This window comes from Sesamum indicum, linkage group LG6 (genome assembly GCF_026168435.1).
Source record: "Sesamum indicum cultivar Baizhima isolate 11 linkage group LG6, ASM2616843v1, whole genome shotgun sequence".
Taxonomy (NCBI): domain Eukaryota; kingdom Viridiplantae; phylum Streptophyta; class Magnoliopsida; order Lamiales; family Pedaliaceae; genus Sesamum; species Sesamum indicum.
Window position 1 is genome coordinate 18,518,530 of NC_142662.1, and position 13,091 is coordinate 18,531,620.

The 13,091-nt window shown below is 32.2% G+C and overlaps 1 protein-coding gene across 1 annotated transcript; it reads right to left on the reverse strand.

Moving 5' to 3' along the window:
• Window positions 1–1,031: 1,031 nt before the first annotated feature.
• LOC105164178 (signal recognition particle 19 kDa protein, putative / SRP19) lies at window positions 1,032–4,377 on the reverse strand. Its single transcript, XM_011082781.3, has 4 exons — window positions 4,165–4,377; window positions 2,809–2,994; window positions 2,607–2,706; window positions 1,032–1,451 (listed from the first exon to the last, which is right to left on the reverse strand). The coding sequence occupies exons 2-4, from the start codon at window positions 2,983–2,985 to the stop codon at window positions 1,321–1,323; spliced, it is 408 nt and encodes a 135-aa protein (XP_011081083.1). The 5' UTR covers window positions 2,986–2,994; window positions 4,165–4,377; the 3' UTR covers window positions 1,032–1,320.
• Between the last annotated feature and the right edge of the window lie 8,714 nt (window positions 4,378–13,091).

Consider the following 13,091-nt stretch of genomic DNA (forward strand, 5'->3'; position numbering starts at 1 on the left):
CGTTGCAGGATCCTCCAGGCTCTCTGGACCCTCAATGGATCTCCCACGGAAAAGCACTTTGTCAGAGCCTCCTTTGGGATGTTGTCTCTTGGATGGATGGAGGGCCATACAACAGATGATTGGATCAGCAGTTCAAGAGCAATTGATGGAGGTAACATGCGTATTGCTAGCGACCTCTGTGGAAGCCGAGACGGTCGTTGAGAATGAAGCCCCCTAAGCCCAAAGGCCAATGACCCCTTAAGAGGAGCAAGATCACCCCCCACACCTCCCGGAAGGGATTCTGCCAATGGATAACCCATCTAGAGTTTTTACAAAATGGACTGCAAGAGGTCCAACATCAAGTCGTGATTTGTTTTGAAAAATTTAGTATTTTGTATAAGCTGCGAGTTTTTCATTTTGTAATTTAAGAAATGAATCTTTAATACACATGATTACTTTCTACTAACAATGAATAATACAAATTTAATCATATTATATTATAAGTTTTATAAAAAAATATTGTCATTTTATTATTATCTAAAAATTTTTATTTTTTTAAACGTCAAATATAAAAAATGGTTACTAATGATCCAACCTTACTCATTTGCAATCCAACACATTTTCAACCCATTAAATCAAATCTATATTCAACCCAACCAGTTTAACACCCTTAACTTCGATTCTCAAACACAAATTGTACAACCTCACCTCTCGTCTCTATATTCATCAAGACTTGAATTATTCGGAAAGACACATGAGGGCAAACTTCGAAGATAGTGTGCCACATACAAATCATATCAAAATTTTCAAACTCCAGGGCTGAGAACCTTGCGGTTACCAATTTTGCAAACATGATCGTGCTTTCATTTTCCAATTTAAACCAATCGAAAACGGCCCATATATGATGAACAAATAGGTTATGATAAACAATTTGGAGAATCAGCGAGAAAAAAACAATGTCATTTCAGACAATATTATCAGAAAAACTTTAGCGTCAATCAAATCAAATGGGTGGGGGGGGGGGGGGGGGCAAACTTAAAAAACAATTTGAATGGATCAATTTTCTTTGTTGATACTACCCTTCTTTGGTTCCTACCAAAATATAAGTAAGTTATCATTCTTCACAGTAAACAGCTCAAGATCCCAGAGTTCACCAAATGTTTGGCATTATCTAAACCTCAAACAAAAACTTCACAACGGGGAGCCGGTTTGAAGAAAAAGATATCAGTGTTCTTCTGAAGTCTAACCAAAAATTTCCGAGAGAAGGTTCTGGAAGAAGCATGGATAAGAAGGTCGATGGATGATTAATACATAGGAAACAGGACTTCCATGAGATGGAAACTACCGCTTCTTCTTCCCACCTTTCCCAGATTTGGATGCACCCGCTGCTGAGCTCGAGGCAGGTTCCTGCTTCTTAGTTCGGCCAGGATGTCGGGGAACCAACTCTGCAACATGAAGCATTAATTGTTTCCCTGCACCATCATACCAACAAGAATTTAGAAAATGCCGGATGGAGATCATATATATATGTATATTAGTACATGTAGCCAATTGCAAAAACCATGGAAATATCTGTCGATAATTTTTTGTTTCCATTACAAGAAAACATAAGAAGTGCAAATCTGAAATAATAGCTCAACATATATCTCATAGCTACAGAAGTAATAAGCAGTACAACTGGCACAGGATATCGACGACTCTTCTCCAAAAAAGTCCTCCCAGGGCAAACTAGGAGAAGCAAAAAGGAAACAGTAAAAGTTAATGCTCGTCGCTGGAAAGTAATTAAAAATGACAATAGACGACAGGGAAGCCCAGCAACTACCTTATACAAGAGGTTATATAAATGGGCAACCATATTGACCCTAAAGCACAATTCATTAGGCACCACATGCAAATGAAGAACTCTTCGAACTTTGAACAGAATGATCAAAGGCGTTTCATGGGGTTGGGATGTCCAAAACAGATGATTTATTTTCTGGTAGACATGCATTAAACAATAAGCAAGACTTGCCAAAGTGAAAATTTTCAACTAAGATCTGTCAAAGTTAAAGAGTAAACAAGAATGTCGATTGGTCAATGAAAATTGTATAGACTTAGTATGGTTCTTCAATAAGAATTAAAATAAAATCACTTGAAAGATAACATAATTTTAAGTGCTGATTGAACTTCTGGCCTCCAATAGAACATAGAGGTTAGTTGCATATTTTCCACTTCCTGCTAAAGAACATTCTCTTGAAACATGGAGCTAAAGTGAATTATCTTCTCTTTCATACCCCATATTGTTTGTGGGGGAACGTCTCCCTAGAAGCCACCTGTACGACTTCCTTTTAGGCCAAAAGCTGATAGGGATATTACGAATCAACTTATTGGTCTTACTGAATACATCATTATTGAGGATTATGATACCAAAGATCCACGCAGTTTCAGACAGACACATAATTTACTAGGTAACTTGAAAAGTATCACTTACAATTCGATGATATCAAGCATACATTACAAACCACCAACATGCTAGAAACATCACTGCCAGATGAACTCAAGATTGTGGAAACTCCACTCGTAAGCAATGCAATAGACAGCAACAAGTACTGCAACACACAAGATAACTTAGAATTAAAACTACTTACTTGAAGAGATAGCTGGATTGCAGAGACTCCCATCTTCCCGTTTCAACAAAACCCTCACCCTTCCTCTTTGCATAAAATCCCGTGGATATGCCTTCTCGCTCTAATAATAGCAATGATCGAATCAAAGAAAACGCATAACAAAATCAGCCACCATTTGACACCCTGAATAATTTTTTTAAAAAAAGGAGAGAAAGAAGGAAACCTCGATGGCGCAGGGGAGTTTGAGATGGGCGCAGCAATCATAAATCTCAGTGCAAGTAGGGTTTTCACATGCCTTGCTGGCATTGATTCTCCGACCCTCAGCAAGGGTTTTCTTTGAATTTATGTAAATTGGGTAAATTATTACCCATTTCTTGATATTTTGCATGTCCACATCCATAGTTGTTCCCTATAATATTATCGAAAAATAAATCCAATCATACAATAAAACAAAAATTTCTTAAGAATTTGATTGCATGGACACATCTGAATTGATTATTAGTTCTATTTAACAGGTGAAATAGATTCACCTGAAAAGATATGCTTAGTATCAAAATTTATGATTAGCGGAAGAAATCAACTAATTTTGATGATGATTAACAATGAAAAAATGAACCCTATTCAAGCATTTATTCTGATCATCATGGAAAACATCATTAAATGCACTCAAAACACTCTACAGCCTAAACCCACCGCAAATAAAAATAAAAATTAGTATGGAGCCCGAAAATCATGAAAATTAGACAATGCAACAAGAAACCAGAAGTTCAAATGAATGGAGCCCAAAAACAAAATAGTACCTGAAATTTATGCTTCTAAGAAAATCTCAATATTGTGAGTATCACTGAAAATTGTTGCTTGAACTTGAGTTCACATAAACAGAACCAGTGAACCAAAAAGACATATATAAGGACCACATGATGAAGCCTAATATAGCATGAAACCAAAAATCAAACAAACAAGAAAAGGGGCAAAATGTACAAAACCTAACAACAAACCATTCAAGAATCTCCCCAGAAATCAAAACCCTCTATCAGAATCCGCAAGACACACAGAAACCAACCCCTAGAAGAGTCCAAGAACTCTGCAAACTCCAGAACCCCCACAAGAAATCAGCCGAACGAATTTCCAGTCACAAAGAAACACAAGACACAGGGCAAGAAAGAAAAGAACACGCTAAAATAGGTGATGTCTCACAATTGAAAGTCTCGAACTATATTAGAAGTAACCCGGGCAAAAAGACTTGTGTTTTCCACTTTCTGCTATCAGTTTCCCTGCTATTAATTGCTCCACCTGTGCCTCACTCTCCACGCCGGACCCTCCTCTACAATGGTACCGTTTCTCCCCCGTACCCGTAAAAATTGAAGGTTCTTCACTTCTTACAGATTTTGTTTAACATCAATTACTTAGGTTGTTCTCTAATAGATCTTAATTGGAATTTCTATACTCTCAGATTTGGGATTTCAACAAATTAAAAGCTGATATCTGTAGTGGTCTTGGAAGCCCAGAAATCCTACTTATTTCAACTGAGTAACTCCCTCATTCAAATAAGAAAAAAATTCTTGAAAACTAAAATTACCTAATCAGGTGACGCCAATGCGAGGAAGCTGGGTAGAAAAATTACACGGAAGCACCGATCAACAACGACGGGAAAGGAGGGCGCACAGCCGCTGCGGCGGATTCAGGGAAGGACGCGACGCGATTGTTGTCGTTTCTGGAAGAAGCGATTGGGACTCAGTTCTCACAATCTCACGTCTAAAATCTACGAGTAAAATTTTATTGTGACGGAGTTTTAATTATTAATATCGTATTAATATTCGAGTAATTATAAACGCTTCACTTTAGTACTCGATTCATTGTTAATATCACTTTTATTTTCAATTATTATTTTTATAGTATATTTTTTTATATAATAACTTTTGTGGCCTTAGATAATAAATAATAAATAATCCAAAAGTTTTGAATGAAATTTAAATCTAATGAATTTTGTTCTTATTCCATCTGGTTTTCATTTTTATATTTGAATATCACACATAAATATTCCAAATAATTTAAATAAAATTTAAAGCTATATTTTGTCTTATTTAAACCATGTGATTTTTATTTTTTACATTTGAATATTACACTTATATTATTACTTTATTATTATTTATAAAATAAATCAGTATTTAGTAATTAACTATATTGTTATAAAGGACCTAAACTCCATTTTACCACCATGTGTTTTCTTGAAACAGCTCAAAAACCTCCTGTGTTTTATAAATAGGTTAAAAAATTCCGGTAGGGTGCACGCGCATAAAAATGCATTGAGTTTGATTTTTTGTTATTTTGACCTTTTATTTTGTCTTTAATTGACTAAAATGCCTATATATTGTATCTAAAATTAGTATGCTCAAATTGACTTTTTTTTTTTTGTCTTTTTTATTTCTTCTAAAAATATAATTTTTTTTATTCTTAAACATATTTATATTAAATTTCAAAATGTTAAAAAACAAAAAAAGTTAAAAGTAATATAATAAAAAAAAATACAAACTTAGATTGATGCGTTCAAAAAATGCACGGGTCCAATGGATGAACAATCACGCTTGGGCCTCAATCCTAAAGGAGGACCTGCAAAAAAGGCATTAGCACTCCAACGTCCAAGTTGGTTTTGGATTTAAAATTGAATAAAGCCAAAAAGTAAATAAATATAATTGAAATCAAGATATGGTGAATAAAGTCGGTGAAAAATATAAAAACACGTGATAACGTGCTTGTAGAGTGCTTAAAGAATATTTAAAGAGTGAGAGATAGCGATGTGCATAAATCGGTTTAACCGGCCGAACCGGACCGAAATCCTAACCAAAATTTTCGGTTAGGTCATCGTTTTTTTTTTATATATATAATCAATTTTTCGGTTCGATTTTTTGGTGATCGGTCGGTTAATCGAAATGAACCGAAAATTAATTTTTTGAATATTATATTATATATATTATTATTAATTTACACTTGTGGCTTGTACTATTAAATTAGAATTTAATTTTGGTATTTGTATTTTTGGATAAAATTGAAAAAATATCATAATTATTTATATATATAATTTAAAAAAATGATTTTTTTGATTTTTTAAACCAAAAAAATCAAAATTGTTTGATTTTTAACCGAATCGGATCGAACCATTTCGTTCAATTTTTTATTTTCAAAAACTCCGAACCGAATTTTCAGTTAATCGAAAATTCAGTTTGGTTAACCGAAATACACACCCCTAGTGAGAGAGGTGATTTAGAAAGCAAGAAAAGTATAAAGGACGTGAGGGGACGTCCAGAGAGTGAGAAAAGTATCAGGAAGATCTCAGGAAGGTGTGGATACATTAAAGGGTCTCATGAATGTGTCAAGAAGATGATGAAAGAGATGTTAGAGTGTGTGGGAGGTCTCCTTCGTACGAGGAATAAAGTTGTATTTATAGGGGGTGTCCCCTTGTGATGGGGCTCTGCACGTTTACTTCATTCTCGGGGAGAAATGGATATGGATCGTTTGGATAAGCCATGTCTTATCTTCTATTAATCTTGCTTTTGAATCCTTATCTTCGAGTATGGGGTACTCTTCATCAATGAGGACTCCTAACCATCAAGGAGTCCAGGGCTTCGGGGGAGTCTCCCTCGTCTGTAAGGAGTCCTAGCTATCAAGGAGTCATTCCTTACTAGGGCTGATATGGTTCCAAGGTAGTTGTTGACAACTAAGCCAATTGGATGCCACAATGGAGTGTGGGCTACCATGCGTGCCTTTTGGGCTTTGATCATGGTCCGAGTAAGGGATGTCTTGGGCCTCATCTCTTAGCCAATTTGTTTTAAGGGACACCCGCCATGGCGGTCTAACAGGTCCCCTTGGACTCCAAGGATGTTACAGACCTTTTGTTTCTTTCTTCTTTTTGGATTGCTTGAGCCTCTTTGAGCCAATTTATTTTTATGCACATCAGTAACCCCCCACTCTAATAAGTGAAAATTTCGACACTTATTAGAGTAGATATCTTTAGTGGTGAGCTCCGAAGAATGAACTTTTATTTTCTCTATTTTTTTTTCTGAATTCCTGCAAAGAATGTTAGTCGCATAAGTATGTTTAGAATAAAAAGAGAGCTTACTTAGTGCTTGTATGAAGTATGACTTTTTGTGAAGGTGCCTCTATGAAGGAGGGCTTAACAGGTGCCTTTTGTGCCTACGTCGGTATAGGGCTTTATTTTTGCAAGAGAATGTTAAATAACAAAGACATATATATACTACGAATAGCTCTTGCATGGAGCAAAATTATTGTGCCTCCTCGGAAGAGGGCTTGTTTGAGGGGAACCTAATTGGAGCAAGACTTAGAAGTCTCTCCAGTGAAAGAATAAGGTATCTGCCGAAAGTAGGGCTTAGATGCCCCTGTGGAGGAAGCCTTAAGTGCCTGCACGGGACAAAGCTTATAAGTTCTTCAGAGAAGGACCTAAGTACCTGCAGGAACAAGGGTTGGGGTGCCTCCACAGAGGAGGGCCTCTGTACCTATGTGGAATACATGACTTTTTATGAGAGAGATGCCTTTCTCGTGAAATCCCTACAAAAATACACATCTTAACACATGAAGGTAGTAAAATAAACCTCCAAAATTATTAAGTTAAAATATTAAAAATACTCCTCAAGGGAAACTTATATCTAAAAATTTATTCGGTAAGGGAGATGCCTTTTTTAGTTTAACACGTTTTGTGTTGGGTTATAGCAGTTGAGATATTGAGTGTATATATACATTAGCCATTGTCATCTCCAGATACAATCAACTAGAATTACAGCCCGTTAGTTAAAGCTTTCAACTACCATTTTGTTCTTGTTATAACAATGGCAATTTCAGTTTTCAATTCGTTTGCTTCCGCCGTTTTTACAAACCGAAGGAGCCCAATAAATTAAGATCCAGATCCGCTCGGGATTAGCTAAAAAAGTATCAAACCCTTCCCAATCTAGTTGAGGCCGCGGTTGTTATCCTTACAAAGTGGGAATTTGGTGCAGCTACATCAATTTTTTATAAATTTCAAAAATATTCTCGAACTGATAAAACAATTAACTTATTTAACTTCTCAAATATTACGTTAATTTCTTTTCTTTCTCACTCTTTCTCTACTTCTTCTTCTTCTTCTTCTTCTTTTTTTTTTTTTTCCACGTGATGTATCGATTTATATATTTTATCTTATTTAGAATATATTATAAAAAGTGAAAAATTATCTATTATACGCATATAGAAATATCGTGTGAAGATAACTAATTATATTAAAAGTAAATCCAAAATGCATTGCAAAAATTTAAAAGTCATATTTGCGTTCTAAATTTTAAAATTTTAGAATCTAAAATTGAAAATTTTGAATCTAAAATTGAAAATTTTGAATCTAAATTTAAGTTTTGCAATCAAATTTTAATATTTCGATTAAATGCAAAAAACTATCTTCACCGATGAAAATTTATATTCCTTAGAATTTAACTATTAACATAAATTATTAATAATGAATTTTTCTATATGTATTGAAAAATAAAGATAATAGAAAGTGTCAACATAATAAAAATATAATTGGCTCAAAGATGGAAATGGAAGTCAATTGGTTCAAACAAAGACAAAATATATCCACAGAAATTTATGCAATTTTTTTTTGGATTTATTTATTAGTATTTTTTAACATCTAATAGTAAAATGATCATTACATAAAAAGGTAATAAAAAAATAAATTGGGTATTAAAGTGATTTTAATGACAAAACTCAAATATTAATTAATTAATTTATAATTACTCAGGTACCAAAATAACATAAGTGCCAAAACTCATGTACCAAAATAAAATCTAAAAGGAGAGGATGGTTGTAATTTATTAAAACTGTAAAATAAATCCATCGTTTGATCCGCACTTAATTCAAAAATAACAAATTTTAATAGGTTTAAATATTTTTTTAGTCCTGTGATTTTGGTACTTTGGCATTTTTGTTCTATATTTTTCTATGATTGCAAAAGAGTTCTCTGACAATTTTGGTTCTTCTGATGTCGGATTTGTCAAAAAGTTACATAATCTTTTTGCGACCTCTAAAAAGATAAAGAAAAAAAATGCTAAAATTAATAGGGGACATATGATTTATTTCGACAACTTTTACAAAATTCGGCATTAGTAGGACCAAAGTCACGAAATTTGTTATAAAACTATTTTGCAATCCTAGAAAGATAAAGGATAAAAGTACTTAAGTGCCAAAATTATAAGACAAAAAATATATTTAAGCCAATTTTAATACTTTAAACTTCTACTGTTATTACAAAATGAAAAGTAACGAAATACAAAAAGAAATTGATTCAGTTCAACGAATGAATCAAGTAATGGAGGTTTATTTAAAGCTAATTATGTTCATAAATTACATTGACACTTCTAAAATTTGACCTAACTGCAAATATATTACTGTTAGATTAAAAAATTTAAATATATCACTTAAAGTTTGTGTTGTTGCATGTAACTCTATTAGACAGGGTTCCAACTGGTGACAGACCGTATTTTCAACACGATCTCTGATGACGGTCATCTAGTAAAAAGAGACGTGTAAGAATGAATTTATAGATAAAGAAATAGATAAAAGTGAAGCGAAAAAAATAACATTGAACTAAGAGAGAGGAGCCGTCGGAGCAGGCGGTGGCAAAGCTAGCAACTTTGTTTAGCCCTATTAAAATTTAATTAATTAGTTTGGTAAATAAAAATTTTAAATAATTATAATATTTGTTGCAAATTAGATACTTATAATGATATAAATACAAATAATTCTTATAACTATTACTCCAGTAATGAGTGGTGGGTTGAAATTTAAGAGCAATAAATTTCTCGGTCTTTACATACAAATTTATTCGTTTCGTAAAAATTAAAACTTACATTTATATAGTCAAATATTGAAAAATAAAATCATGATCAATTTTTATATATAGGCTTATTTATTTATCACGAGTGATTAAATAAAAAGTTACTAAATAAAATAATGAACAACTAATTTAAAAATTCGAATAATCCGATCGTTTCGCACATTCTCTTAGACGTTCCCTCTACAAGAATAAAAAAAATAATCGAAGAAAAATAAATTTTATTTTATCTAATAAATAAAAATAAATTACAAAACAATCAAAAGAAACAAGTTGCTCGTAACTCAGAATATATAAATTAAAAATCAATAATAGAAAACATAAAATTAAAATGAATTTTGAAAAAAAATATAATCTAGTGTTGAGAAAATTACAAGACCAAACATTTTTTTTATTGGCTAACTAAGAACAATATAGTTCTAACTAGTGAAGAGAGACTAAAGGTGGGGATCCCGAAGAAATTATTTTGTAAATAAATCCATGTGAATTTTGATTTTTTTTTATTGTACAAGATAAGTTTAGACATAAGACTTAATTTAATAGTCTTAGGGCTTAGGCCGAGGTCAAGCCCTGTAGGCCTCTAGGGTTCAACAAGGCTTGCCATTGGGACGAAAATATCCTCGTGATGGTGAACTATGACAGTCCAAACGAGAGTGAATTGACCAGTGAAAGAGGGAGAAATAAGAAACGAGAGCGAGCTTTGTTTGGAAGAGCATCAGTCTGATGGTTTATATTTGGTCGTTAGTTCTTGATATTCCGTTTATCTTTTCAAAAACATAAATATGTACATATTATCTTTTCCAGAAAATTATGATTGTATTTTTGTACTTACACAGTTCTCTGACAAACATAGTTCCACCAGTGATGTCCTAGCACCGAACAAGTGTGGTACACTTACTGTGTAATTGATCATTTTCTCTAAATTGTACACCAAATATACGATAAGTATATTAAATTTATCATATATTTGATTCAAATCCGATTAAATTCAATTTGAATTAGAATTTGCAGCTACTGTATTGAGTTCAAAAAGACGGTGGGACATATGAAGAAAAGTAATGGAATCCCAGTGCATTGAATGAGAGTGTGAAAAATGAAAAGGAATCAGAGGGAGAAGAAATCAAATGCAGCAGCTTCTGCTGCAATTAGATGAGCATTTATATCTGCAAGTACGCTGTTGTTCAATTGCCCAAACCTCTTCTCCTTTCAGAAAAAAAAAAGTTAACTGTCAACTCAAATCAAATGGGGTCCCTCCATTTCCAAAACAAGAAAAACCATTGAATGCCAACAACCCTATATATACATGTGTTTGCATAGCCCCAAAATGTAAAGGTTTTAAATGATGTGAATCGAATCCAACATATTCATGAATTATTCAAGATTGAAAATTCGTATTTGAATTTGATTTGATTGTTATATTAATTGTGCTTTACTCGAATCATATATGTTTCGAGCTCGAATAATTTAATATTTTTAAATATATTTTATTATTTTTTTTTTAATTGAATCGAGTACGTAAGCTTATCGAACAAAAAATTTTATTTAAATTTGATTTGTTAAATTTCACAATCTAGCTTCTGTAAATACATTTTTCATAATAAAAACTTACCATAACCCTAATTAAAATATTTGTTCGAGTGTCTAATCTTGTCTACTGCACACCTAATTAATTATAAATAACGATCGTGACAAAATTATGTATTAGATATTGCATATTTTAATCAATTTTAAATTTATACCGTTAAAAGTCTCTAAATTAAATGAAAACAATTATATTAGTACAATTTTAAATACAGTACTATATACAATTTAAAGTACATTCTTTTAAGCACGCACGCATTTCACAAGTAAGAAAAAAGTTGGAGTGAATGTTAAAAAAGTGAAAAATAATCAATCAACTTAATAATGAGTGAATATATGGATCACGAAGATTATGTTAATTTTAAGTGGAATGGCATATAACAAAAAAAAAAAAAAAAAACTAACTTAGATTAATTAGTAGGATAGCTTATCCTCTCATAAATGAGATATATTATCCTATAAATTAAGATAGTAAGACTGAATTCTAATAATGCGAATCAATATATAATTATGTATAATAACCAATAGGGATAATTGCACTCACACCCTTTGAGATTTGATGTAATTACATATAAACTTCATATGATTTAGGAAATTATAGCTATCACCACTGAGGTTTGCTTTCATTTCACAGATTTTAATACATAAGTGCTCCGTTAGCCAAAATTATCTGAATTTGTTGATATTAACAAAAAAAAAAAACTGAACAAATATTAATATTTACCATCGATTGATTTATTAATGATATATTGTAGGTTTAATAAATTTTTTTGAACTAAACTACCCTTACAACTGTGAAGATATACCTCCTCATATGCATTAATGTGTGGAGACGCATGGGGATAATTTAATCGTAGAAAAATTTATTTGATCTACTATAAGTCAATTGGGGGTAAATATATAATTTTTTTCTATTTTTTTTTATTAATATCAATAAATTCGGTGAATTTTGATTAAAATAAGGACTTATTTGTTAGACGAAAAGAGTGTTATATGTAATTTTTTAAATTATAAAAAAATTAAATATAATTATATTAAATTTTAAAAAAATATAATTATACCTAAATAATATTATCATGTTTAATCGTACCAATCAAACAAGGCCTAGGGATTCTCTTATTCTTTTTTCAATTTATGAACTAACGTCTAGAAAGAATCCTATGCAGTTTAAAATTTGATGTGGGCGGGACCCATCGGGAAACGAACTAAACCGATGGGGGTAAATTCGTAATATGAGACCGGTAAAAGAGCCAAGCTTCGACCCGCGCCGGAATTTCAGTGTCTTCAAGACAGGTTGTGAGCCGCCCGAAGCGGAGCTCAAACCCCGATGCCCCCTCTCACTAAGGACACGCAATTTATACTCTTTCCACAAAATGACAATTCAATCCCCTTTTCCCAATAACCCCCATTTTCAAAATTTCAAAATTCCAATATTAAAAACTAGTTGTCACTCATTCAATGTCACAACCCAATCAGATCATTTGGAAGCTTTGGCTGAAAGTGATTCGACACTGCTGTCAATAATCCTACACTCATCATGAATTTTGCGATTTGATCGATATTGTATTGCATGAGGTATTATTTTTTTGATTTTGTATAAATTTTATGATTTTTGTTCTGCAAAAGTGCCGTTCAAAGAAAATAATATTTAGAATTTATGACGATATATTGATTGCAAACGAGAAGTTTGAGTAACTTACATGCTCGAAAATATTACCTTCCTATTGAGATGTCTTCTCAACGTAAAATCATAATATTCATATAAAATTAAAGTATATATTATGTCACGCAATGAGATAGACTGCATTATAGAATTTGCACCGTAATTCTTGATAGTATAACAACACAAATTTATAGAATTATTTTCAAATTTAGTTAGTGATATTAGTTATAAATAGTAGAATTGATTCACAAATTTAATATGATTTAAGGATTAGAATTTTGTATTATTAATTTTTGAATTGTTTGAATCTGACTGATCAAGTCAAATCTGAACGGAACTATGCGGAGGGCATTTTGGTCCGATCAGGAGACGTTATTCTGGGCATTCA

What these genes read in the sequence shown, in the direction of transcription:
- LOC105164178 (XM_011082781.3), bottom strand. Translation starts at nt 2,985, where the DNA reads ATGGATGTGGACATGCAAAATATCAAGAAATGGGTAATAATTTACCCA. An exon ending in AACTCCCCTGCGCCATCGAG is followed by an intron (nt 2,707 to 2,808) that starts GTTTCCTTCTTT and finishes TGCTATTATTAG; the next exon opens with AGCGAGAAGGCATATCCACG. An exon ending in CAATCCAGCTATCTCTTCAA is followed by an intron (nt 1,452 to 2,606) that starts GTAAGTAGTTTT and finishes ATGATGGTGCAG; the next exon opens with GGAAACAATTAATGCTTCAT.